The sequence below is a fragment of the Schistocerca gregaria genome, chromosome 2 (genome assembly GCF_023897955.1).
Source record: "Schistocerca gregaria isolate iqSchGreg1 chromosome 2, iqSchGreg1.2, whole genome shotgun sequence".
NCBI classification, from domain to species: domain Eukaryota; kingdom Metazoa; phylum Arthropoda; class Insecta; order Orthoptera; family Acrididae; genus Schistocerca; species Schistocerca gregaria.
In genome coordinates this window covers 114,975,125-115,001,916 of record NC_064921.1, presented here as the reverse complement: position 1 = coordinate 115,001,916, position 26,792 = coordinate 114,975,125, and the positions used below count along the sequence as shown (strand labels likewise).

The 26,792-nt window shown below is 41.6% G+C and overlaps 1 protein-coding gene across 1 annotated transcript; it reads left to right on the top strand.

Moving 5' to 3' along the window:
- The first annotated feature begins 13,918 nt into the window (after positions 1-13,918).
- Positions 13,919-16,679, top strand: LOC126336463 (uncharacterized). The gene is made up of 2 exons (XM_050000202.1): positions 13,919-13,973; positions 15,862-16,679. The coding sequence occupies exons 1-2, from the start codon at positions 13,962-13,964 to the stop codon at positions 16,579-16,581; spliced, it is 732 nt and encodes a 243-aa protein (XP_049856159.1). The 5' UTR covers positions 13,919-13,961; the 3' UTR covers positions 16,582-16,679.
- Positions 16,680-26,792: the final 10,113 nt, after the last annotated feature.

The following is a 26,792-nucleotide window of genomic DNA, read 5'->3' as shown; positions in this document are numbered from 1 at the left end:
AGTTTGGTTGTGCAGACATTTGCGAGTGTATGGTAAAGCCCGCCAAACGGACGTATTTGGGCAACAGTCGAAACAATATTTTATTACATGTAAGGCCACCCACCAACCGCATTTTAACGATATGTAAGAGCATATGGACTATCAGACCAATTATGTGATTGGATTGAAGAGTTCCTAGATAACAGAACGTGGCATGTCATTCCCATTGCAGAGAAGTCTTAAGAAGTAAGAGTGATTTCAGGTGTGCTGCAGGGTCGTGTCGTAGGACGCTGCTATTCACAATATACATAAACGACCTTGTGGATAACATTCGAAGTTCACTGATGCTTTTTGCGGATGATGCTGTAGTATATCGAGAGGTTGTGACAATGGAAAATTGTACTGAAATGCTGGAAGATCTGCAACGAATTGACGCATGGTGCAGGGAATGGCAATTGAATCTCAATGTAGACAAGTGTAATGTGCTGCGAATACATAGCAAGAAAGATCCTTTATCATTTAGCTACAATATAGCAGCTCAGCAACTCGAAGCAGTTAATGCCTTAAATTATGTGGGAATAGGCATTAGGAGTGATGTAGGATGGAATGATCATACAAAATTAATCGTCGGTAAATCAGATGCCAGACTGAGATTCATTGGAAGAATCCTAAGGAAATTCAATCCGAAAACAAAGGAAGTAGGTTACAATACACTTTTTCGCCCACTGCTTGAATATTGCTCAGCAGTGTGGAATCCGTACGAAATAGGGTTGATGTAAGAGATAGAGAAGATCCAACGGAGAGCAGCGCTCTTCGTTACAGGATCATTTAGTAATCGCGATAGCGTTATGGAGATGATAGATAAACTCCAGTGGAAGACTCTGCAGGACAGACGCTCAGTAGCTCGGTACGGGCTTTTGTTGAAGTTTCGAGAACATACCTTCCTCGAGGAGTCAAGCAGTATATTGCTTCCTCCTACATATATCTCGCGAAGAGACCATGAGGATAAAATCAGAGAGATTAGAGCACACACAGAGGCATACCGATAATCTTACTTTACACGAACAGTTGTTGTTGTTGTGGTCTTCAGTCCTGAAACTGGTTTGATGCAGCTCTCCATGCTACTCTATCCTGTGCAAGCTTCTTCATCTCCCAGTACCTACTGCAACCTACATCCTTCTGAATCTGCTTAGTGTAGTCATCTCTTGGTCTCCCTCTACGAATTTTACCCTCCACGCTGCCCTCCAATACTAAATTGGTGATCCCTTGATGCCTCAGAACATGTCCTACCAACCGATCCCTTCTTCTGGTCAAGTTGTACCACAAACTTCTCTTCTCCCCAATCCGATTCAATACTTCCTCATTAGTTATGTGATCTACCCATCTAATCTTCAGCATTCTTCTGTAGCACCACATTTCGAAAGCTTCTATTCTCTTCTTGTCCAAACTATTTATCGTCCGTGATTCATTTCCATACATGGCTACACTCCATACAAATACTTTCAGAAATGACTTCCTGACACTTAAATCTATACTCGATGTTAACAAATTTCTCTTCTTCAGAAACGCTTTTCTTGCCATTGCCAGTCTACATTTTATAGCCTCTCTACTTCGACCATCATCAGTTATTTTGCTCCCCAAATAGCAAAACTCCTTTACTACTTTAAGTGTCTCACTTCCTAATCTAATTCCCTCAGCATCACCCGACTTAATTCGACTACATTCCATTATCCTCGTTTTGCTTTTGTTGATGGTCATCAAGACACTATCCATTCAGTTCAACTGCTCTTCCAAGTCCTTTGCTGTCTCTGACAGAATTACGATGTCATCGGCGAACCTCAAAGTTTTTATTTCTTCTCCATGGACTTTAATACCTACTCCGAATTTTTCTTTTGTTGCCTTTACTGCTTGCTCAATATACAGATTGAATAACATTGGGGATAGACTACAGCCCTGTCTCACTCCCTTCTCCACTACTGCTTCCCTTTCATCTCCCTCAACTCTTATAACTGCCATCTGGTTTCTGTACAAATTGTAAATAGCCTTTCGCTCCCTGTATTTTACCCCTGCCACCTGCAGAATTTTAAAGAGAGTATTCCAGTCAACATTGTCAAAAGCTTTCTCTAAGTCTACAAATGCTAGAAACGTAGGTTTGCCGTTCCTTAATCTAGCTTCTAAGATAAGTCGTAGGGTCAGTATTACCTCACGTGTTCCAACATTTCTACGGAATCCAAACTGATCTTCCCCGAGGTCGGCTTCTACTAGTTTTTCCATTCGTCTGTAAAGTACAGTACTAGACTGGAATAGAAGGGATAACCGATAGAGGTACTCAAAGTACCCTCCGCCACGCACCGTCAGGTGGCTTGCGGAGTATGGATGTAGATGTAGATATGTGACCAATCTTAGTTTTCACGGGGGCCCTATATAGCTGTGTAACGGCTACACAGGTGGAAGTATAGAGCTGGAAGTATAGAGCTGTGTGAAAGACAAAATAAGGATATTCTAATCCAAGTGAGGACATACTGTATGGTTAGCTATTGCGCAGCATAATAAAAGATTATTGCCGCTGCTAGGTATGTTGTTAGCCGTAGACTGTTATGGAAGCCCTAACTAACCGTAAGTGAAAGGTGTGAGAGTAACGACAGCATATGTCAGCAACGTGGTGAGATAACGCCACTGGACAGCGGAATTAACGCCGATCGTCACTCACAGATGACTTGCCTCCTCAACACTGCCTCCCTAACTCTCCCTCGGGTCACACACAACACTCACACACAGACACACACACACACACATCACACCACAGCTCGGCAGTGGGCGGAAACGTCAATAAGCCAAACAATAGGTGCGTGGCATACGCTATTGTGCGAGATGACAGATTAATCCCGGCAATTAACGCATCCGACTAAATACATACAGGTAGCGCGCGACGCGTGCGGCCGAGTCAACGCAACAGTGCGGGGGTGCCACGCTCAATTTGGTGTGCAAACCCCCCGCGCCGGCGGCGACAGCCCTCAGGGCGGTTGGCAGCCCTTCCCCACAGGCCGCAGTTAGTGGCAGCGATGAAATGCGTCTCCTGTTGCCAGTTCAAAATACACACGTTATTGTGGTCAGTCACATTTACTGTTCTTTCCGCTAAGCGTTTCGAAGCATTATATCCCCATCACGAGGTAGAACCGTTTCAGTTAACAAAGCATACACAATTTGAATATACGATATTTTGTGGGCAACCTGAAACAGTGTCTGGTAGCAGAGGACAAAAAACTATTTGAGCCAATGATGAAAGCATAGGTGCTCTCGTGGTGTACACACTCCTGGAAATGGAAAAAAGAACACATTGACACCGGTGTGTCAGACCCACCATACTTGCTCCGGACACTGCGAGAGGGCTGTACAAGCAATGATCACACGCACGGCACAGCGGACACACCAGGAACCGCGGTGTTGGCCGTCGAATGGCGCTAGCTGCGCAGCATTTGTGCACCGCCACCGTCAGTGTCAGCCAGTTTGCCGTGGCATACGGAGCTCCATCGCAGTCTTTAACACTGGTAGCATGCCGCGACAGCGTGGACGTGAACCGTATGTGCAGTTGACGGACTTTGAGCGAGGGCGGCGGAAGGTGCACGTGCCCGTCGACCTGGGACCAGACCGCAGCGACGCACGGATGCACGCCAAGACCGTAGGATCCTACGCAGTGCCGTAGGGGACCGCACCGCCACTTCCCAGCAAATCAGGGACACTGTTGCTCCTGGGGTATCGGCGAGGACCATTCGCAACCGTCTCCATGAAGCTGGGCTACGGTCCCGCACACCGTTAGGCCGTCTTCCGCTCACGCCACAACATCGTGCAGCCCGCCTCCAGTGGTGTCGCGACAGGCGTGAATGGAGGGACGAATGGAGACGTGTCGTCTTCAGAGATGAGAGTCGCTTCTGCCTTGGTGCCAATGATGGTTGTATGCGTGTTTGGCGCCGTGCAGGTGAGCGCCACAATCAGGACTGCATACGACCGAGGCACACAGGGCCAACACCCGGCGTCATGGTGTGGGGAGCGATCTCCTATACTGGCCGTACACCTCTGGTGATCGTCGAGGGGACACTGAATAGTGCACGGTACATCCAAACCGTCATCGAACCCATCGTTCTACCATTCCTAGACCGGCAAGGGAACATGCTGTTCCAACAGGACAGTGCACGTCCGCATGTATCCCGTGCCACCCAACGTGCTCTAGAAGGAGTAAGTCAACTACCCTGGCCAGCAAGATCTCCGGATCTGTCCCCCATTGAGCATGTTTGGGACTGGATGAAGCGTCGTCTCACGCGGTCTGCACGTCCAGCACGAACGCTGGTCCAACTGAGGCGCCAGGTGGAAATGGCATGGCAAGCCGTTCCACAGGACTACATCCAGCATCTCTACGATCGTCTCCATGGAAGAATAGCAGCCTGCATTGCTGCAAAAGGTGGATATACACTGTACTAGTGCCGACATTGTGCATGCTCTGTTGCCTGTGTCTATGTGCCTGTGGTTTTGTCAGTGTGATCATGTGATGTATCTGACCCCAGGAATGTGTCAATAAAGTTTCCCCTTCCTGGGACAATGAATTCACGGTGTTCTTATTTCAATCTCCAGGAGTGTATGAGACAAGAGAATAAGTACCTACCCGTAGTGAACGGTTGCTTCTCAAGCTGAATTCATTTTACATTCACTTTTGTTAACTGAACTGAGCAAAGATGGCGTACCCGAAACTAACATGCCAGACATTGGTAATCGTTTGTTGTTTACGGTGAGCCGGCCGGTGTGGCCGAGTGGTTCTAGGCGCTTCAGTCTGGAACCGCGAGACCGTTACGGTCGCAGGTTCAAATCCTGCGTCGGGCATGGATTTGTGTGATGTCCTTAGGATAGTTAGGTTTAAGTAGTTCTAATTTCTAGGGGACTGATAGCCTCAGATGTTAAGTCCCATAGTGCTCAGAGCCATTTGAGCCATTTGTTTACTGTGTGTTGTCTTTGTGCGTACGCCCTCTTGTGGTGTCCTGGTTGACGCAGCCGTGTTACCGCGGATTTAAACACACCCTAACTTACAGTCGGAAAACACCTGCTAATTTCCGTAATACAGTGCGACAACAGATCACCAAGCCAACACTAAACCACGAGGGTGTGCTAAAACTAATGCCTCCGAATAATTTTATCTGAAAACTCTTAAACCTTTTTAAATAAACCAAACGTTACTAACATTCTGCATCTTCAGTCTTCTTGTCCTCATATTTACTTCTCAACACCGTGGAAACGAACACATTTCTCCGAACGAGTGAGGCTTTGTTCATACCATCACTGTAGATGGTTTGTCGAGAGGGCTACAATCTCACATCTACTTGCACCGTTTCATCACTGTCAAAGTGAGGTCTTCTTTGAGTTCTGGAAACAGACGAAAATCAGATAGAGCCACGTCGGGACTGTGTGGAGAATGATCGATGACAGTGAATCCAAACCGTCGGATTGTTGCACACGTCGCAGCGCTCATGTGTGGTAGGGCATTGCCACGCCGAAGAAGAGGGTACTTCGGGTGTGGATGAAGTATTCGAATTCGAAACTCGATTACAACAAGCTGTTTGTCAAGCACCGTTGTAGTTACGTTACACACCCCCACGTTATACTCGACAATTAAGAGCCCTGTAGCGGTAGAGGAGTGCAAAAATATAGACATGTAGAACGAAGATGCAGAAAGTTAATAACTTTTGATTTATTAAAAGTGTCTTAAGAGCTTTCACATTAAAAAATCGGACGCGTTATTTTTCAGTACGCCCTTGCACACTCGCGAAACGACATCCGAAACATGCAAATATTATCGTTTAAAAAGGAGACACTAATTTTTCGTTCTACAGGTTTCTTAAGCAGGAGGTATAAAACAGTACATTACAGGACTGTTTACTTATGATTTTCTTGTAACTTACAGACCTTTACTAAAGAATAATGTTTACACTGAAGATTAAGAAAGAGATAGTAAACAGCAGAAGACATGCTGAACTGCGTTTGTCTCCATTTTAACGTGAAGTGTAGTTTACCACACTTGGAAACAAGTTTATTAATGCGTAAAATAGGAATAGTATGGAATGCAATACCCTCATCATTTAGCGTACCCGATAATCCATCATAACCGACGTGATAATAATACAACAAGTAATTATATTAAACAAATATTCGTGAAATATAAAGTTGAGTAAAGTTTAACAATGCCAAACTTTTAGAATTTGTGAAAAATTGTTGCGCGTCAAAGAAAGTGAAAGTGATATTAACAGTTAGCAAAAGAAATATATAATTGTTATGATTCAAAGACTATGTATATACTCTCTTGTTTTAAGTGAATTAAGTTGCAATTATACTGAATTTCTGGTGCACTTCTTCATGAAGACATTGAATCTTATATAATTTCATTCAATACTCTTAGTTCTTTTCACATTTATTTCATTATTCTTCGGGTCTCTTGATATTTTACTAATATTTGGAGCGAAAAAGTACAACTGATTCGTAAAGTAAGTAGAGAAATAATAACGTTAATCCTGTGGCATATATGACGCTAATTGATGAGTGGCCTTCTTGCTGTTAGTGTGCTTCCAGCTGACAGACGGTAACTATTTTCACAGAAGTGAGTGTCGCGGCTGTAGATGTCAGACTGTCGTTCAGATTTTATTTTGTAAAATGTCACTCTCAGCTCTAGTAGAAGTGTATTGTGCGAAATTAAAGCTGATGTAAATGGTTGAAATGGCTCTGAGCACTATGGCACTTAACATCTGAGGTCGTCAGTCCCCTAGAACATACAACTGCTTAAATCTAACTAACGTAAGGACATCACACATATCCATGCTCGAGGCAGGATTCGAACCTGCGACCATAGTGGTCACACGATTCCAGATTGAAGCGCCTAGAACAGCTCGGCCACCACGGCCGGCCAGCTGAAGTAAATAATGTACTCGTACGATACCGTGAAAGGTTCAATAGCCGTTCTTCTTACAGTGGGAGCTACAAGGTTTCTGAAATTCTTAAACAGATTTTTAAGTACATTTACATCTTAACTGTACATGAAAAATACACTAAAAATTACTGTCATATTAATTACGATTCTACTTGTTACGTTCACTAACACCAGCCGAGGATTGGGTGTGAGATTTTGTTTTCTGGTGAGTGCAGAAATAAAAAAATAGTTTGCTCATCCAAGCAAATACAAACGAAAACTGAAATATCTTATTAATTATTATGTTGCAAATTATGTGATAATTACGAAAGAATAATTGAAAACTCTATTAGCAGTGCAAATACGATTAATGGTAACTGCAAACAGGCTTGATAATTTATAGGACATACCTAACCTATCAGATAGTCTTTCTGTAACGTACTAACTTCTCTGCTAATTTATTATGTTTATATAATAAATGAAGCCCTCATATGTCTGTATCAGTTTAACAATACTTTCAACATCAGAGTTACTAATAAATTTTAATATGATTACGCAAAACAAGTAGCAATGGACAATGTATTTTTAAAACTACGGTGCAGACAGCAATAAATTTCAACCTATACTTCTAGTTATCTTTATCGGTCTTTCAGACCTTCCTCAGACCACGGCTTCAGACGCTGTGTGGAGCCAGTGCATGGAGGCGATGCTAGTACCGACTATTACCTGTCATGAAATGCGCAATGTAATAATGAAAGGGAAAATTAACGTAAGTTAATCCAAAACTAACTAAAAGCTATTGCCTTGCCAGTAATTTTCATGTAGCAACTCTCTATTTGTGTCGTTGAATCCCTCCTTGCAGAGGAAATTCGTGCAAAGCAAATGGAGCTTCACACGGTAACCTACAATATCCAGTAACTGGAAACGAACATCGACGTCTTCGTCACCACAGACAAGTGCATTGAATTTCCACTACGGCACACATATACCTTATTAGCTGAAAATGAGAGTGAAAAATAAAATAATAGTTCTGCTCGAGGCAGATCATTCACTTTCATCGTTATATACAGTGAAACTGGATCTAACTCTCTCGTTAATGAGGATCTTAAGGGAGCACATGTGATGGTTTGTACAAAAATCAGAGCATTGGAAAATAATTTCGTCGCAAATTATGTGAAAACTTCATAAGCATTTATATGATACGCAGTAAAACAATACAAAGCTTCATGTCTTACAAGTAAGTGCCTTTCAAAATACAACGTTGTTTTATATTACTATATTTACAAAAATCATAAAAACAACCCTTTATTCATATCGAAGTACATAACATTATTTAATAAATAGAAATGTAATGGTATAAACTACTATCAGACTCAGAAGGTGACGTGTACCAACATTGATAACTCGAAATGAATTCAAAAATTCAATTCAGAAATATCTCCCGAGATTAATTCTGGAAACAAAATGTAACGGCTAGTTCCGAAACCTTAGTTACCATTAGAAACCGCCCATCTCACAGCAGTGCTGGACGATATCGCTTCAATATGCCCATTTCAGTACCACAAAATGGTTGAAATGGCTCTGAGCACTATGGGACTTAACATCCGAGGTCATCAGTCCCCTAGACTTAGAACTACTTAAACCCAACTAAAGTAAGAAAATCACACACATCCATGCCCGAGGCAGGATTCGAATCGGCGATCGCAGCAACAGGGCGATTCCGGACTGAGGCGCCTAGAACGGCTCGGTCACGCGGCCGGCTTCAGTATCACAAAGGTCTACACTGAATACTTCGGCACGTGCAATAAACTGGAAGCAGACCATGTTAACGGCAACTGTCGAAAATTAACTGTGTCCCTTTGTCCCACAAGCCATGTTTGGCCTCGGTAGCCTATTTCTGTGCCAGGCCCGTCCACAGTTCTTGGATTCGGCTTCTCAGGTGAACAGCCCCTAACAAGCAGCCGAATATCAGATAGAACATGAGCACTTGAAAGTACAGTGTGTTTCGGGAGGATTCATCGTGTTTCACAAGATTGTATTTTCTACGTCAATGAAGACAGAAACTTGGGGTGAATTTTAACTTACTCATAGAACACCAAATCTTTTACTTTTAAGAGAATCATCTGATGGTATATTTCCAATGAACTCACGTAGACGAATGCATTACTTTTTACAATAATGAAATTTTAATTTACCGTTCACAAACGTTCAATGTGCTCTTTGCCGGATGTACGACAACAATCCAGACGATAGTCAAACTCGTCCCAAACATTTTCTAACGTGTCTCGAGTTACTGCATTCGCTACGTTGCTTTAAGGCTTCTTAACTCATCCAAAATTCTAGGCAGGAAAGAGACGGAGACGGAGTCTTCCACAAACCCACACACAGATTTCGCACACCGTGAAATAAGGCGACCTCAGTATCGATAGTGCAACGAAATACCTCTTGCTCCTAATCCGTCGATGAAGTAGCATTGTTAAGAAATTCACTTATATACAGGTACCAGCTAGGTGGTGCTACATTCTCTTGAAAAATGAAATATTCGCAGTTGTGAAATGAACAAGCGAACGAACAACGGAGTGAGAAAATTGACGCGGTATGTGGCTACCTTAACGGTAACATCGGCTTGTAAAATCGGATCAGTCTTTTAGAAATACTCTTTGTAATTCAGGGTGAACCAGAGTTTCAGCGACAAAATATCAGAGGACGATAAGGACTATTTTCTGAGTATTTTGGTACAAGATATTCGTCTCAGGTGGCTCTTTACTGAGCTATTGCATCTCGTTTTTCTTCCTATCCTCATTTATCTCTCTATCTATATTTTCACTGAAAAAAATCTGCACGATAGAAAAAGGGTCTGTTTCTTTCAATATTTGTGTTTTTTCTTGTCGGTGGTATTCGCTCTGTATATGGTTCTATTTCCTCGCAGTAGCTGCTGTTGACAACAATTAACGTCCACTTTACTCATTGTCCTCCAGCTTCGATATAGTATAGGGTGGTTATAATTAATCTGTTGCTACTTGAGAGGGCCTCCGTGAAAATCGAATGATCGTACGACAATGAAACTTTTTGAAAATATTTGTAAAGGCATGCGGAAGAGAGATAACGAACAAACCACTGAAAAAAAACACATTTTAATTTCCACATGAACGGGTAACATTTGCTAACTGCTCACCATGTTTACGTTCCAAGTTAAAAACGTTGGTTAGTGTGACGACCATCAACATCCACAACAGCCTGACACCTCACTAGTGATTCTTTGCTGCTGCCCGACACAACGGTGTACCATGGAATGTTCAGTTGTCGTGACAAAGTTAGTGCACTCCTTGAGGATCGCACATTGCATCCAGCATTCTCAGCCATGATAACAGTAGCTCCTTCAACAATTCGTGACACAATCGGCTGCAGCCTCTCTCAGGAGCAATTCCCAGATCACCAGTTAATATACCGAATAATGTTCTTCAAACCTGGTACGGTAAGAGGCCCACTTCGTATTGATTCAACGCGCCGATACTCGGGAAGAACAGCAGCAATATTGCTGTTGATTTGATAGAACTGCTTCACGAGTAAAGACCTGCTCACCTTTTCCAGACCCATGTTGACTACCTGCAACTGTGATGCACACTGCTTTTGTTTCTAAGCTACGGCGACGCACCAATACTGGCACCTAACGGCAGTCATGACATAAACACTACTTACAACGTGAATCTTGCAGCGCACAATCTGAAAATCATTCCTCCAAAGTTGGTTGAATTTTCTCATTATGAGAGTGTTGAAGGGTCATCTGTTTTAATTTTTAAAAACCATTCAAAAGCCAAGATCGCAAAAAATATGTTTTATTCAAGCCAAGCGGTTCCAACAATCTTCGCTGTCAACTTCAGATATTAAACATCTTTTTTGTAGTAAAATATCTTCATTTTACGCTGAACCTCATGGACGAGATGTCAAGTGGATAAAACTCAGCACGTTTGTCATCGCTAAAACATTTAAAAGAACACAGCACATTGTCCAAAACGTCATGTTCATATACATATTGCTCACAGGTACTTGTTACATGATACAAATACGGTACACAATAGCACATCTGTTTACACATGCTGGACACATACTAAGCAGTGCGAATCCACTTTAAATGCCATATAATGTCTTCAATTTTATCCACTTGACATCTTGTGTATGAGGTTCAGATTAAAATAAACATGTTTTACTGCTAAAATATATTTAAGACCTGAAGATGACAGCAAAGACTGTTGAAACTGGTTGAGTCGAATAAAAATTTTTTTGCGCCGTCTTGGCTTTCAAATGGTTTTTAACCCATAAAGTTGGGTACTCATATGGTAAATAGTTTTCCATCAACACTGACTCAAGTAGTCAAAGGTTAGGTACAACCACCCACTACTTCTCGGTTCTGCCTAGGTCATTTATTTGTTACTTTTCTTAATTGTGCTCTGTGATACACGCTGGTATGGAGAAGTTTACTGAGAAAGACTTGCCGATATGCACCTCGTGTAAGGGTCTAGAGAAAGCAGTAGGAAAGTGGCATAACGACACTACACTGAGCTTTTCGCCACCACATCACAACACTTTTGCATATGAGGATTGTTGCATTATCCTGTATTTTCCGTTGTTCGCTTTAGTGATTCATATTATGGGCTTCTTCACTATTATGAGATAATTTCAGAGAAACAAAGGTTATTGGAGTAACAAATGGTTCAAATGGCTCTAAGCAGTATGGGCCTTAACATCTGAGGTCATCAGTCCCCTAGACTTAGAACGACTTAAACATAAATAATCTAAGGAAATCATACACATCTGTGCCCGAGGCAAAGTTCGAACCTGCGACCGTAGCAGCAGCGTCGTTCCGGACTGAAGAGCCTAGAACCGCTCTATTGGACTAAAAGTGCAAATAAATCGAAATTACTTTGTTACTCTGTAACGAGCAATCGGAGTCCGCTGGTATATTATACCAAAATACTCAGAAAATATTCGTGTCGTCGCCTCCTAAATTTTGTCGATGGCGCTCAGATTCATCTCCAGCGTGGTGGAGTAGCTTGGGCAGCAACTTCTATTTATCAGAAGAACGAAAGAACAGTCCAAGTTGCAAATTTTTACTTTTTGTTCATTCGATGACTAATTTCAGGCCGAGAATGGATAACTCAGTTATCTGTATGCACTATAAATGTTCATTGAACATTTTTGACTCCTTCGGAAACACCATTTTCGACATTTTAATGGTGGTTTGATAATGGTTGTCGGCCCGATAACTAGTCATAGAATGAATAAACATCAGAAATTTACACTACTGGCCATTAAAATTGCTACACCAAGAAGAAATGCAGATGATAAACGAGTATTCATTGGACAAATATATATTACTAAACTGACATGTGATTACATTTTCACGCAATTTGGGTGCATGGATCCTGAGAAATCAGTACTTAGAACAACCATCCCTGGCCGTAATAATGGCCTTGGTACGCCTCGTCATTGAGTCAAACCGAGTTTGGATGGCGTATACAAGTACAGCTGCCCATTCAGCTTCAACACGATACCACAGTTCATCAAGAGTAGTCACTTGCATATTGTGACGAGCCAGTTGCTCGGCCACCATTGACCAGACGTTTTCAGTTGGTGAGTGATCAGGAGAATGTGCTGGCCAGGGCAGCAGTCGAACATTTTCTGTATCTGGAAAGGCCCGTACAGCACCTGCAACATGCGGTCGTACATTATCCTCCTGAAATGTATGTTTTCGCAGGGATCGAATGAAGAGTAGAGCCACAGGTCGCAACACATCTGAAACGTAACGTCCACTGTTGAAAGTGCTGTCAATGTGAACAAGAGGTGACCGAGACGTGTAACCAATGGCATCCCATACCATCACTCCGGGTGATACGCCAGTATGGCGATGACGAATACACGCTTCCAATGTGCGTTCACCTCGATGTCGCCAAAGACGGGTGCGACCATCATGATGCATTAAACAGAACCTGGATTCATCCGATATGATGACGTTTTGCCATTACTGTATCCAGGTTCATCGTTGAGTAGACCATTGCAGGCGCTCCTGTCTGTGATGCAGCGTCAAGGGTAACCGCAGCCACGGTATCCGAGATGATAGTGCATGCTGCTGCAGACATCGTCTATCTGTTCGTGCAGATGGTTGTTGTCTTGCAACCGTCCCCATCTGTTGACTCTGGAATCGAGACGTGGCTGCACGATCCGTTACAGCCATGCGAATGTCTGTCATCTCGACTGGTAGTGATACGAGGCCGTTGGGATCCAGCACGGCGTTCCGTATTATCCTCCTGAACCCACTGATTCCATGTTCTTCTAACAGTCATTGGATCTCGACGAACGCGAGTAGAAATGTCGCGATACGATAAACCGCAGTCGCGATATGCTACAGTCCGACCTTTATCAAAGTCTGAAACGTGATGGTACGCATTTAGCCTACTTACACGAAACACCTGCTGTTTGTGTATCAAAAATCGGTTGGAAACTTTCCTCATGTCCGCAGGTTGTAGGTGTCACCACCGGCGCCAACCTTGTGTGAATGCTCTGAAAAGCTAATCATTTGCATATCATAGCATCTTCTTCCTGCCGGTTAAACTTCGCATCTGCAGCATGTCATCTTAGTGGTGTAGCAATTTTACTGGCCAGTTGTGTACAACTTGGACTGGTTCTACGTATAAATGTATTTCACTTTACCATTACTACTTTCACACGAGTGAAAATGGCTTTTGTAACATAGCGAGTCTAGGCGTTGTTCGCTTTGCGGAAGTTCGTTGACCACGTAATTAATGCAAAGGCTGCCGCTCTCACACGGCTTGCCTGTCACGGAACTGAATCCAGTAGCGAAGATGCTCCCGCTAATTGCACTGTTGCAACGTTGAGGTACGGAAGGAAGGAGAACGAAGAAGAGGGGGCTGGAGAGGGAGGGGACAGGCGAACCACCTCACCGCGTATAAAAGACTCCCCGCCGCACAGTAGAGCATCAGTCATTGCTCGCTCACAGCAGAACATCGCAGCAGCAGCAGCAATGAGGATCCTGGTAAGTCGAGAAACATCATTTCTAAGTTGCTAAAGGGCAAAACTGGACAGTGTGTAACATTTTTGTATTTTGCTGGAGTGCTCTAGGGTTTACAGCCAGGTGGCAGTGCTGAGATAACGCACCGTTTCGACGAGTATCCTGCTGATTATCTTCAGTTCGCCAGGAGACAATGAGCACGATACTCTTTGAAACGTCGTAGAATCTCATTTCCTGCTTGGAAATGCAAGAGCCTTCCATCAGCAGTACACACCGGGAAAGTCGATATTCACATATGTAGTACTTCACAAACTCACAGCGTATATTAACTGGCGCAAATTCGAAATTATTTTTGGCTATAGTGTTCCTATTACTCCGCACTTTACTAAATTTACTGGTCAATACATCTTTAATGGCACATAGCATTTCTTGAGGTAAGGCTGACCAGCAAAAGAATATTATCTTCGAGTCTTCCCTCGCATACACTAACTAAGCGTTTAGACGGTTAAGTATAATCACCAGGTTCATTGTTTTGTTCCGGATTTCGTTTTTGAAGTTCCTCAGTGGTGTTATTTCAGCAGACAGCGATGTAACGAGTAAATTCCGTTCCCATTGAGCTGCTCGCCTAATGCTAAGGTTCAATTAGATCACTGAAGACAGCAATTTTTTGCATGTAAGTATAAAGAGTACTAACTCTATAGTTAAACAGGACGCGAACTGTACGATACTCTGGCCGTACTCTCACATTTTGCTACCGTAACATGAGAAGACAAAAGCTGTTGCATCAAATTTTACGCAACTGAATTCAAACTATATCAAAGAACTGAAGCCTGTCTGCTCATAAGAGAGCATCGCCTACGAACAAATTTTCTGTCTTTCGGGTGTTATAGATCTATCACACGAAACATTAAATTTTCCGCAACTACAGTACGTAGAGAGGTGGTGCAGATGTTAAGACACTGGATTCCCATTACGAAATTCATGCTTTAGGTTGATTGTGATTTCCCTTGATCTCTTCAGTCGGTTGCTAAAATTTAAGAGAGAAATATTACACCAAAAGGGCTGTCCTCTATTACACCTACCGTCCTGAGAATGGTCTAACGTTTGTAATTAAGATTAGCTCTGTTACAGTGAATGTTATACCCCATTTAACGTGTCTTTATTGTACGCATATCCCATGTAAAATGATTCAATTCACCAACATAAATGATTATTGTTCTTATTAGTTAAATACAGTCTCTGTTGTCTATATTTCTTATGTGTAAGTTAACGACATCGGGTTTTCTTCAGAGGCTGATCAATGATTAAGAATGCAGAGAATCACTCGTGTATCTGAGCCAGGATTGTTGTTTTTATTAGCTTCTGAACTGAAATCTCTCTGTAGACAAGTTGCAAACCAACTTATAATATAAACATCAGTGACGACCTTCATTTGACAATAACTAATATCATAAGGAATGTATCTGAGTCCCTATTTATACCATCAAAACTGTGATCGCAAACAACAAGAACCATACATATTCACTTGTAGGTGGCAGTGAGTAGTAGGCTGCCTAGAAATTTAAAATGACGAATTCTTCTAGGGTTATCAGCCGAGTGGTGGCGCCGTCTTGTCGCAGCTTTTCCATGAGTTTCGTACCCATCATCTTCTGCGAAACGACGAGACGACACTACTACTCGGATGATAACCCGAGAGGAATTCATCAGTGGAATACGCCGAGAAAGACTGCACTCGCATAAATTTAAAAAGAATTTGCCACATCAGAACAGATCATGATGAAAATTCCTAGTATCCTGCATGCAATGTACGACGATGTTATACCGGAATTTAAACTTCGTACTCTGACATATTTATAACCTATGACGATAGCATATCATATATTCATATTTGCTCTCATTACCTGCTCAACAGGTGTGTGTGTACCTGTGCGGTCTAGCCCTCGCTGTCCTCGCTGAGGAGGAGCAGAAGGTGAAGACAGAGAAGAGAGGACTCTCTGGCTCCCTTGGTGGATACGGCGGCGGCTTCGGTGGAGGCTACGGAGGCGGCTACGGTGGAGGCTACGGAGGCGGCTACGGTGGTGGCTACGGAGGTGGCTACGGAGGTGGATATGGAGGCGGCTTCGCTGGCGGACTCGGTGGCGGTCTTGGAGGCGGCATTGGAGCCGGCATCGGTGGTGGGGCTCCTCAGGTCACTGTCAACAGCGTGCCCGTGCCTGTTCCAGTGCCTGTGGAGAATACCGTTCCAGTTCCAGTGAGGGTTCCAGTGACAGTACCCGTGGAGCGGCCTGTTCCCGTCCGCGTACCGCAGCCGTACCCTGTCCCTGTGGACAACCCTGTGCCCGTCCCCGTCAAGGTCCCCACCCCAGTGTCCGTCCCAGTACCTCAGCCCTACGTCGTTAAGCGTCCAGTGCCCTACGTCGTCAGCGCTGGCCACGGTGGTCTCGGCGGAGGACTCGGCGGTGGTCTCGGCGGAGGTCTCGGCGGTGGTCTCGGAGGAGGCCTGGGCGGTGGTCTCGGAGGAGGCCTCGGAGGAAAATTCGGTGGAGGCTACGGCGGCGGCTTAGGCGGAGGATACGGCGGAGCTGTCGGTGGCTTTGGCGGACTTGGGGGCTACGGAAAATACGGCCACTGAAATCTGATGCTGAACCCAAGAACTTGACCAGTATGCACCACCAGAATCCATACCATCTGGATGTAAAATCTTTGAAAAATAAAATACTTGGAATAAAACTTTTCTGTCTTATCATACTTGGTGGCCCACACTCACAAAATCCTACATTTTTCAGAAATACGGAGGTAATTCTACAGGTTGATAATTATTATCAACCCTTCTGTGGATGTAAAATAGAATTTATTTTCCTGTAGGTATAATTTATTTTGTCTCTGACTATATTATAAAGAGGTTTCATCTAAGAATATTGAACGTATTCTAAATTGTTGATAATTCTTCAATAAGCAGAGATGAATATTATATTTTCCACACAAGGCAACTGGAATGTCTGGTGAAATTAATGCATTTTAAATGTTTGATACTACAAGCTGGGCTAATTGTTTATGCCTGTTGAACCTCTCTTTTGCACTGTGCTACACAGTTGTACGCACAGTTAATAAAGATCTGCTATAATATAAACACCGTTGCTACACTTTTAAACAGAATTTGTTTTGTGATCATCTTCTCATGGTTGCTGAAAAATCTTCAAGTCTACTTGACACAAGATTTCGCTGGTTTTCTTGGTCATCATCTTTAGATTAAAGGTTGCTGTTCGATAAGATTCAGCAACAGCAGCGTTTCACCTATATATGAAGCTAGGACTACCATCGAAATACTGACAAGTAGACTTGAACATATGGCTGACAGATTTGGGAACAAAATGAAAATTTATTCTACAAAGTTAACGAAGCGAAACTCACAGTCTTCCAATGAAACAAAAAAATACTCACTTTACACGTAGCAAGGGCCTTAACGACCATGTGCCTGTTGTACGAGCATCTTCCGTTTCTATTTATCGAGTTTACGTTTTGTCGCTATGGTGTTGATGTTCATCCTAGCTATGTCCTTCAGATGTTTTCTCACTACCTAATCCTGGGTTTCCCCTTCCTTTAGGTCTTAAATTGTCCTGCCGAATGCTATTTTAGACAGACGATTTTCTGTCATTCTTACTATAAGGCCTGCCCAGTTTAACCTTATTTTCATTATATACCGCACCAATAAATTTTCTTGGTATTTTTTTCGAATATTAACAGTTTCGTTCGTGTTGCTTTCTAATCATGAATACTTCACATCTGTGTAACGTTAACAGTATATTAGTCGATTGACAAAAGTTGATTTTGAAGAGAGTGCGAAGTGATATTTACTTGAAGATTTTGATAAAACTAAAAAGTGTTTTGTTGGATGTTGTTAGAAGTACATCTTTTTCTATATCGCTCTATTATTGTTACTAAAAATATTCTATAAGTGCTTGAGTGGTCGACTGTCTTGAAAGTGAATTCCTCTCCATCCAAGGATGCATTACTGTGGATTTTCGGCCTTATGACCAGGTATTCTGTCTTTCCGTCATTACCATGTAATTTCTTTTTCTCAGAGATTTTGTAATAATTTTGCATTATTTTGATTAATTCCGTTTTGTAAGTACTTATTGATACTCACCATCTACGGCTGGGTCCCTTGTGGAACAGTTTTCCTAAATTCTCTACCGATCTTCACTAAGACGACATTAAATGAAATTGCTGAAATTACATCTCCTTGTTGCTGTCCAGTGAACACCTTAAAGTTTTCAGTTTCTCCGACATGTGTGTTTATACGACATAAAGTTTCGGTTATACACATTTTAACTAATCTTCTTAGCTCTGGTGGTATTTTAGATTACCTCGTAATATTTAGGAGTGCCTGTTGGTGTAGGCTATCATAGGCCTTATCTATAAATAATATGTGGGGACATGCATTCAATCCTCACAAATTCTCAGTTACCTGTCTTAGAGTGAATAATGACCTATTGCGGATCTATTTCTGCGGCAGTCACTAATTACTTCTTCAATTATGGGGATACGTTTCTGTAACAGATATCTAGTAAAGCAATTCCTCTGAAGTTATCACAGATAAGGGGAATAATTCTTCTTAAATATGTGAATATAACTGCAATTTTCTAGTCAGTAGGTATGGCGCCTGTCTTCCAATTTGTTTCTGTTAGGGATTGTAATTCAAATTCTATATGGGGTCATCCATTCTTCAATACCTTAGTGAATATCCAGTCTTCACTACAAGCCCTGTTATTGTTTAATTTCTTTATTGCTTTCAGTGCTTCATTTACTGATGAGGCGATGACTTGCTAATTACCTGCACCAAGTTCTTCAAATTTAAGGGAAGATTGTTCATCATTGCAGTTGAGTAGTTGTGAAAAGTACTTCTTCCACCCTTCTTTGTATATCATTCTCGTTGGTCAGCATTTTTCCAGGCTGATCGTTTATAAGATATTCTCTTTTTTTATATTTTTTATATTTTGATACATCTGTCTTGCCTAGTGGAGCTTGAAATCATCCTCTACTTCGCTTATAATTCTGTTGTAGTACTCCCTTTTCTCTTGTCTTTGAGTCCATTGTGTTTCCTGGTGGATTTCATAGTATCTTTCCTTCAGTATCATAACTTTTCTTTCTTGAATCCACGCTTTCCTCACATTTCTTCTCTGCAGCACGTGTAATGGCACTTTATATTAAACCAAATTTTGTTAGATTCTATTCTCTTTTTTTTATAACTGTGGAAATTACTTCTTGAATATTGTTCTTTAGATGTCTCCATCTGCTTTCGACATCTTTTTTTTTCCCTTTTGGCAAGTCCACTTTACATAAGGTTACTGTCCATTTCTTTTGCAGTTTTCTTTTGTATTTCTTCTGTCATATTTCCAATTTTGTATTTAGTATTTTGCATTGTTTAGTTTCCTTTTGAGTTTTTTTTTTCATTTCTGGTATAATTATCGTATAGCCTGTATCACAGTCTGCAGCCCAAAAGTTTCTAAGATTTTTAATACTTTTTCGGAACGTTTTTGGGTAGCTACACGGTCAATACGAAATGGCGACATCCATGTCCCTAAATCAACGTGTTTTTGTTGAAATTTTGTGAGATCATTCCACAACAAGAAAATACAATTAACAGTAATTACTGTTAAAAGAAAAACTAAAACCAGAACCCATGCAGCACAGTGGGAATCGTGCTTTCAACATCTTTTGCCCGCATGGCAGACGCAACAGCGGTTAGCCTACGATACGCAGCGTACAAACTTCAGTCGGCAGCGACGCTTTGCATACATTAAAAACCACCTAGAATTAAATCTTTTTCAAATTAAAATTGAACATATTTAATAACAGTGCAGAAAAACACTGTATCTATCTAATTTTAAACAATTTTGTGACTATAAGCTAGCGCAGGAAGTCATTAACACGTACCTTTGCCTAGAGTCTACCTCGTATTACTACACCCAAACATTTGGAGTCGGTCTCTTCACCAATCATCAGAAAGATTGTCATTGCAAACTGAAATGCATGTAAGAAACTGAATGTTCTGTGTTTGATTTGTTTTAAGAATAGTCTTTTAAATGTCAACCAAAAGTTGTTTCTCCCCAAAACGTGGTTTGATGTGTTATTCAGTTCCCGATTTGAATAATTATTTCCATGTTTGTGTATGCATCAGATTGTCCTATGATGCGTAGCTTCATGAATACCATTCTTTTTACATTTTTTGAGCTGTATGAAGGTACGGAAAACGTGCAACGGACCAAGGGATTCCCTACATTAAGGGTTGTCTCCTATACTAAGCACTTGTCACAGTGCGATCTGTACGAATGTTATTTTAGTAACGTAGCTTAAAGATTTCTGCAGACCTGTTGCCTCTATACAGCAAAGCAATCCTATAGAAATGTATTTTGTAACTTGGCGACATAAACTTTTTTTGTTAAAGTGCAGTACTCTCACAACTTGAACACTGGTTTCAAATAAAGCATTTGGTAGTTGATATGATTATAAAATAATTGAAAATAGATCTTTGAAAGATTCTGAAAGAGAAATTCAAACTTATAAAGATAGATGTACGTATGTGTGTGTGTGTGTGTGTGTGTGTGTGTGTGTGCAGCACGTACGCATGTTCCACATCTCCTCCTAATTCACTGGATCCTTTTGGACCAAACGTGGTATACATATCCCTTAGTGTGAGGCAATAATCACTGGGTAAGAACAACATACCTATCACAGTTCAGGGGATATGACGTCATAAGCAATGATATGCCCGAAAAACTGAAGCATCATGCATGATGTTTAAATTTATTACTTCCGTACTACTAACTCTACTCACAAAAAATTTCGCACGCAGAATCCACATACTCCGCTAAATGCACTTGAAAAATTATATCGTAGTACCAAACATAACTCACGAGATACAAGATTGAAATGCATGAAAAAGTGCCGAACAATGCATTAAGTTTTAATCATGGAGGTAAAAAAAGAAGGGAGTTGCCGTTGCACCACAAAATGAAAGCCCTAGTCTGGCATATTACGTAGCCCAAAACATTAGGTTCACCACCGTGATATTTCCCCGTGATGTCATTCAGAGGCGCCCGTGCCCAGTTTCGACCGTGCTGCGTGCTTTGAATGTATGGAGACGCAGTTGTTTCATCGAAAATGCCAGGTTGTATTATTTACGAGTATACTAAACGATCCGGTCGTAAATTAAAGTTTGTAGGAATCACATTCGTAACCGGAGCCGTTCAAGCAATATCTTCTTTCGTACACATGAATTGTGGCTGCAATCTTTACCTTTATTCCTGTCATTTGACTTCAGATTTGCTTTACTGTACTCAGTGTCCTTTCTCTCTCTTCTTCCCTGTGTTTCTCATTGTCTACCATATCCGAAATGCTCTGATATCCGAGCCACGCTGTATCAACGTTTTCGTACCCGCACACACACGGCTTCGTAGCCGCTCTGGTTGCTGGGCCACCATCTCATGCCCTAAATTCCTCCCGCCGATCATTATTCATTGTTCAGATCGCCTCCCGCTCTAAAAAATATTCTGGCTAGTACAGCCCGAGACAGCGATCGTGTGTGTGTAAGTTTTATGTGCACGATTCTGTGAAAGTGCATATGCGCTTTACTTCCTTTTGAAGACGCTTTGGCTGAAAACTTATGTGCACACTCTTTTCGTCGTGCTTGCCTGCTGCTCGGCGTGTGAGTAACAGTCTGTCCGTTTCACAGTATAGTTATATGCTCATTAGGTTTGTTGCAAACAATCGACTACATTTCAACAGGAACATTGATGTACATAATTACCATGTCAGAAGAAAAAATGACATTCCTTAGGCCACATTAAGATTTTATGTGGCGCAAACAAGATTTCACAACGGTGATATCAAAAGTTTTAATCACTTACCCATTGATATACAATGCGTAACAGACAGGAAAGTTAAATTTGAAGCTATACTGAAAACGTTTCTGTTTGTCAACTCTTTTTATTCCGCTGAAGGTTATTTGTTACTGTTTTGTAAATGGTGATGGGTAGGAATTATTAAAGTCCATCTGTCTTTAATTAGAAAACGAGAAATCTAATAAATGATCAGCATGGATGCATGCTTAGAAAAAAAATTGATGTCAGTATACAATGAGCAGTTCCACCTCATAACGATTTATCGTCTAAACGATGTTCGCCTCTGTAGCGTAGCGGTAGCGCAACTACCTACCACGCAGGAGGCACGGTTTCGATTATCGACAGGGAACTGGGTGTTGTGTGTCCATCATCATTTTCATCATCATTGACTCGCAAGTCGGCGAAGTGGCGTCAACTAAAAAGGACTTCCAATACGGCGGACGATCTCCCCCGAATTGGGCCTCCCGACCAACAATACCATACGATCATTTCCATTTTTGTGTAAATGACACTTGGAACATGAAACTAACTACTCGTGTATCATAAAACTTGGTACCCGCTTATGTGATTCGAAACCACAAAATGAAATACAGAAGTAAAATCAATCAGATGATCAGAGTAGATACACAATAAACTTTCTGAAAACCTGACAGAGTTACTAATGATAAATATTATGGGGAAAAAAGCAAATAGCCTACTGTTGGAAAGGTAACTCTACATCTTACACAGGTTAGGCTATCATTATTAGAAGAATTACTTACATAGATATTAAAGCAAAATATCCATTTTACGGGGTCTTAAGCTTTAGAGACCATTCCCTTCGTCATATCTGTAGCATTCCACAATGCTGGAAGATATTTAAAAATTACATCTTTTTTTCCTTGTAAATTTCTGTTATTGGCCACACGCTGAACTACTCGTTACGGTAACGTTTCAAGTTAAGAACATATGCAAACTATAGTCAGACTAATGCACTGATAATCTAATAAAATAAGAATATTCTGCATGGAGATATAACTCTATACAGTTCTGTTTCTTTGACATTTCAATAATCGACACTTTCCCGTCATGCGCAAGATAAGGTGGCATCCCTTGTTTCTTTCCTTATTGTACACATTTATAGGCTAACAAAGCACAAGTTGGCAAATTTCTTGCAAACGCGAACATAAAAATGTTGTGCATACGAGTTGAAAAGCTGAAAATGTAACGAACAAAGAGCAGTATCAGTAAGCACACAAGCATTGGTTTCAGACTTCCAGGTTCATTTGATATTGACACAAACAGAGTAAAAGTGGAATTAAATGGATTACGAACGCGTGTTTTTCGAAATATATGAACAAAATACAAGTTAACGAGGCCACATGCGTCGTATTACTAGAGCAAACACGCTTTCAAGATCAGAAAAGCGATCGAAATATTCTTCCTGACGCTGTGTTATTCATCTAAGCACAGAAACAATGAGCAAAACGCAACCGTAGTGTGGTAATGTTTTGGGCCACTTAGAATGGCGACAGGCTCTGCCGACTGCGTCTTCAAAACAAGGTACAGCATAAGTCTATAGTGCCATCTCCGTTCTTTTTTTACACCCTTGATTTAATACATTTATTTTCACTACTAAGACTCTCCTACAGTAGAGACAACTTCGGGAAATCTCTGATTCCTAGCAGCGCTTTTGACACTTTTCAACTGCGGAATGCAAACGGCTATAGGCGAAAACAATAGCCTTCTACAAAGCAAAACTGCGCTTTATGTGTAGTTTTTTCGATACGGTGTACCATAATAAATGTGTTATCCGATGCTTCGTATAAGTTTGTAAATGTATGCTGATGGGTATTCTTGGGAGTTACTGCCAGCCTTCATCAGGCTTGTTCTCTGAGGAGAATTATTGGTCCGAGACTTGCCATTAAATACTGGTCTAAATGTCTATCCGCACCTCCATCGTCGAGCTAATGTCCAGTGAAAGTTTTATTGGATGTAAAATGGGGATTTTGGTTCATACATTGTCGTGGTAAGCCAACGACACAAGTGACGAAACCATCCTAGATGATGTCTGTGTAAACAGCAAATACTTTAATGTACAATCTGGTTAGTTTCTAGTGCATATAGTTCATTAAGCACGAAATGGGGGAGGACAGCTTGCTAAGTACAACAGGAGGACGTCAGGAAAGCGTGAGAGAAGCTTTGGGTGAGGAATACAAAAGAAGGGGAGAGTTGCGAAAACGCAGCTGCTAAAACAGAAGGGTCGAAACATGGGGAGTCAAACGGCTCCTTGAAGCAGACGAAACCCAGATTTCACCAGCTGACAGAGCCCCAAGCAGTTGAAATGCAGAGCAAAAGCTGCTGTCTTTGAATATAGGGAGGATCCCTGGGTTAGTGAGAATATGAGGGACAGTAAATTCTGCTCCTAGGCGGAACCCATTGGGGTGCTTATCAGCTGCATATATGAGGAGGACTCTTCAAGTGATAGTGGACATCCAGCCACTGAGTAGAGGCTTTTCGAAAGAGAACTGTGTGGGGGTAGTTGATAGGATGCCGATATAGTCACAAAAATGCTGCACACATATGGAAAGAAAACGAATTTATACGAGTATTTCAATGAGCAACATTTATGGCAATACATGATCAAAGTAGGGACTTCTTAGCATGTCAGTTCAACTTCAGATAAATCATATGTCGCCATTTACATTTGATAAATCGATATGTAACCGAAGTTGTAACGCAATAGAAATTTTCCTGTGTTAATAGCTGAAAATGTTTCAACTTTTTTTATCAACTGTTACTATCAAAACATTTAACATGAATATGTGTCCTCAAGAAACGTTCAATAAACTAAGTTTTATGAATAATCTAAGAACGGATATCAGACTAACGTAGTTTTGACTTGTCGAAAGTTCTGGAAACTACGATTTCTTATCACGTGTTGTTGTTCACAGACGCTAACTGCCACAGGTTGTTCCTGAAGTGGATTCAGTTAACGCATAAAAAGCTTTGCAGTGTGTGCAGCAGATGGACAATGACAAGAGTCCTATCTTTTAAGTGTTGGAATTTTCATGGGATGATAAATAAATCATACTTTCTGAGAAAATAACTATTAACTCCATGCTAAGTCATTCAGCACTGTGCAGCTCAAATATGACTTTACCCACCGTTCCAACGCCTCTGGATATTGACGCCATCATAGAAAACTACGTGAAATTTTTAGAGTTGTTTCATGTCACCTTTCTTGCACGTGAATATACATTGCCTACTAAACGGTGAACGTTTTATGCACTGTCAACGTGAACAACAAACATTCATTTTCTAGTTGCTAAAGGGAGGGAAAGGCGTCACAATTGGGCAGTGCGATCTGTAAATGGAGCCTGTAACCTCAACGAGTGAGACGGGTTGTCAAGCTGGGAGAGGCTTTTAAAGCTTAGATCCAGAGTAGGACTGTATGTGGTAGGGTAGAAGACAGAGTGAATATCGGAGTCAGGAAGAGAGAGATCACGTTAACGTTGTCTTTTCATGGGATATCAGGCTTGTGTAGGTGGAGGAGGCAGCTGGACAATGTTTGAGAGACTTGTGGAGACAAATGAGTTATAATCTTCGCAAATACGGTCTACTACAGGCATCTTAATAGCCAACTGCAATTGATTGAAAGTCTCTAGTTATAGCGTAAAGTAGGGTCGCTGCCGGCGGTCTTCAAGCCGCCACATTGTGACAGTAACTACACCGCAGTCAGTCATTACACCTTTGGAGCCAATGTACCTATGGGGAGAAATGGCTAGTGTGTGTTGAGGTACTTGAAAAGAACCTATCGATTGTTTAGGACAGAGAACAAATCTTCCATCGGCTGAGCTCGAAAGATTAAAGCTGTCTAAAAGGTGATTAATTTTTTTTTTTTTTTTGTCATCAGTCTGCCGACTGGTTTGATGCGACCCGCCACGAATTCCTTTCCTGTGCTAACCTCTTGATCTCAGAGTAGCACTTGCAACTGACGTATTCCAATCTCTGTCTTCCTCTACAGTTTTTGCTCTCTACAGCTCCCTCTAGTACCATGGAAGTCATTCCCTCATGTCTTAGCAGATGTCCTATCATCCTGTCCCTTCTCCTTATCAGTGTTTTCCACATATTCCTTTCCTCTCCGATTCTGCGTAGAACCTCCTCATTCCTTATCTTATCAGTCCACCTAATTTCCAACATTCGTCTATAGCACCACATCTCAAATGCTTCTATTCTCTTCTGTTCCGGTTTTCCCACAGTCCATGTTTCACTACCATACAGTGCAGTACTCCAGACGTACATCCTCAGAAATTTCTTCCTCAAATTAAGGCCGGTATTTGATATTAGTAGACTTCTCTTGGCCAGAAATGCCTTTTTTGCCATAGCGAGTCTCCTTTTGATGTCCTCCTTGCTCCGTCCGTCATTGGTTGTTTTACTGCCTTGGTAGCAGAATTCCTTAACTTCATTGACTTAGTGACCATCAATCCTGATGTTAAGTTTCTCGCTGTTCTCATTTCTACTACTTCTCATTACCTTAACCTTTCTCCGATATACTGTGTGCTAATTAGACTGTTCATTCCGTTCAGCAGATCATTTAATTCTTCTTCACTTCCACTCAGGATAGCAATGTCATCAGCGAATCGTATCATTGATATCCTTTCACTTGTATTTTAATTCCACTCCTGAACCTTTCTTTTATTTGCATCATTGCTTCCTCGATGTACAGATTGAAGAGTAGTGGCGAAAGGCTGCAACCTTATCTTACACCCTTCTTAATACGAGCACTTCGTTCTTGCTCGTCCACTCTTATTATTCCCTCTTGGTTGTTGTACATATTGTATATGACCCGTCTCTCCCTATAGCTTACCCCTACTTTTTTCAGAATCTCGAACAGCTTGCACCAATTTATATTGTCGAACGCTTTTTCCAGGTCGACAAACCCTATGAACGTGTCTTG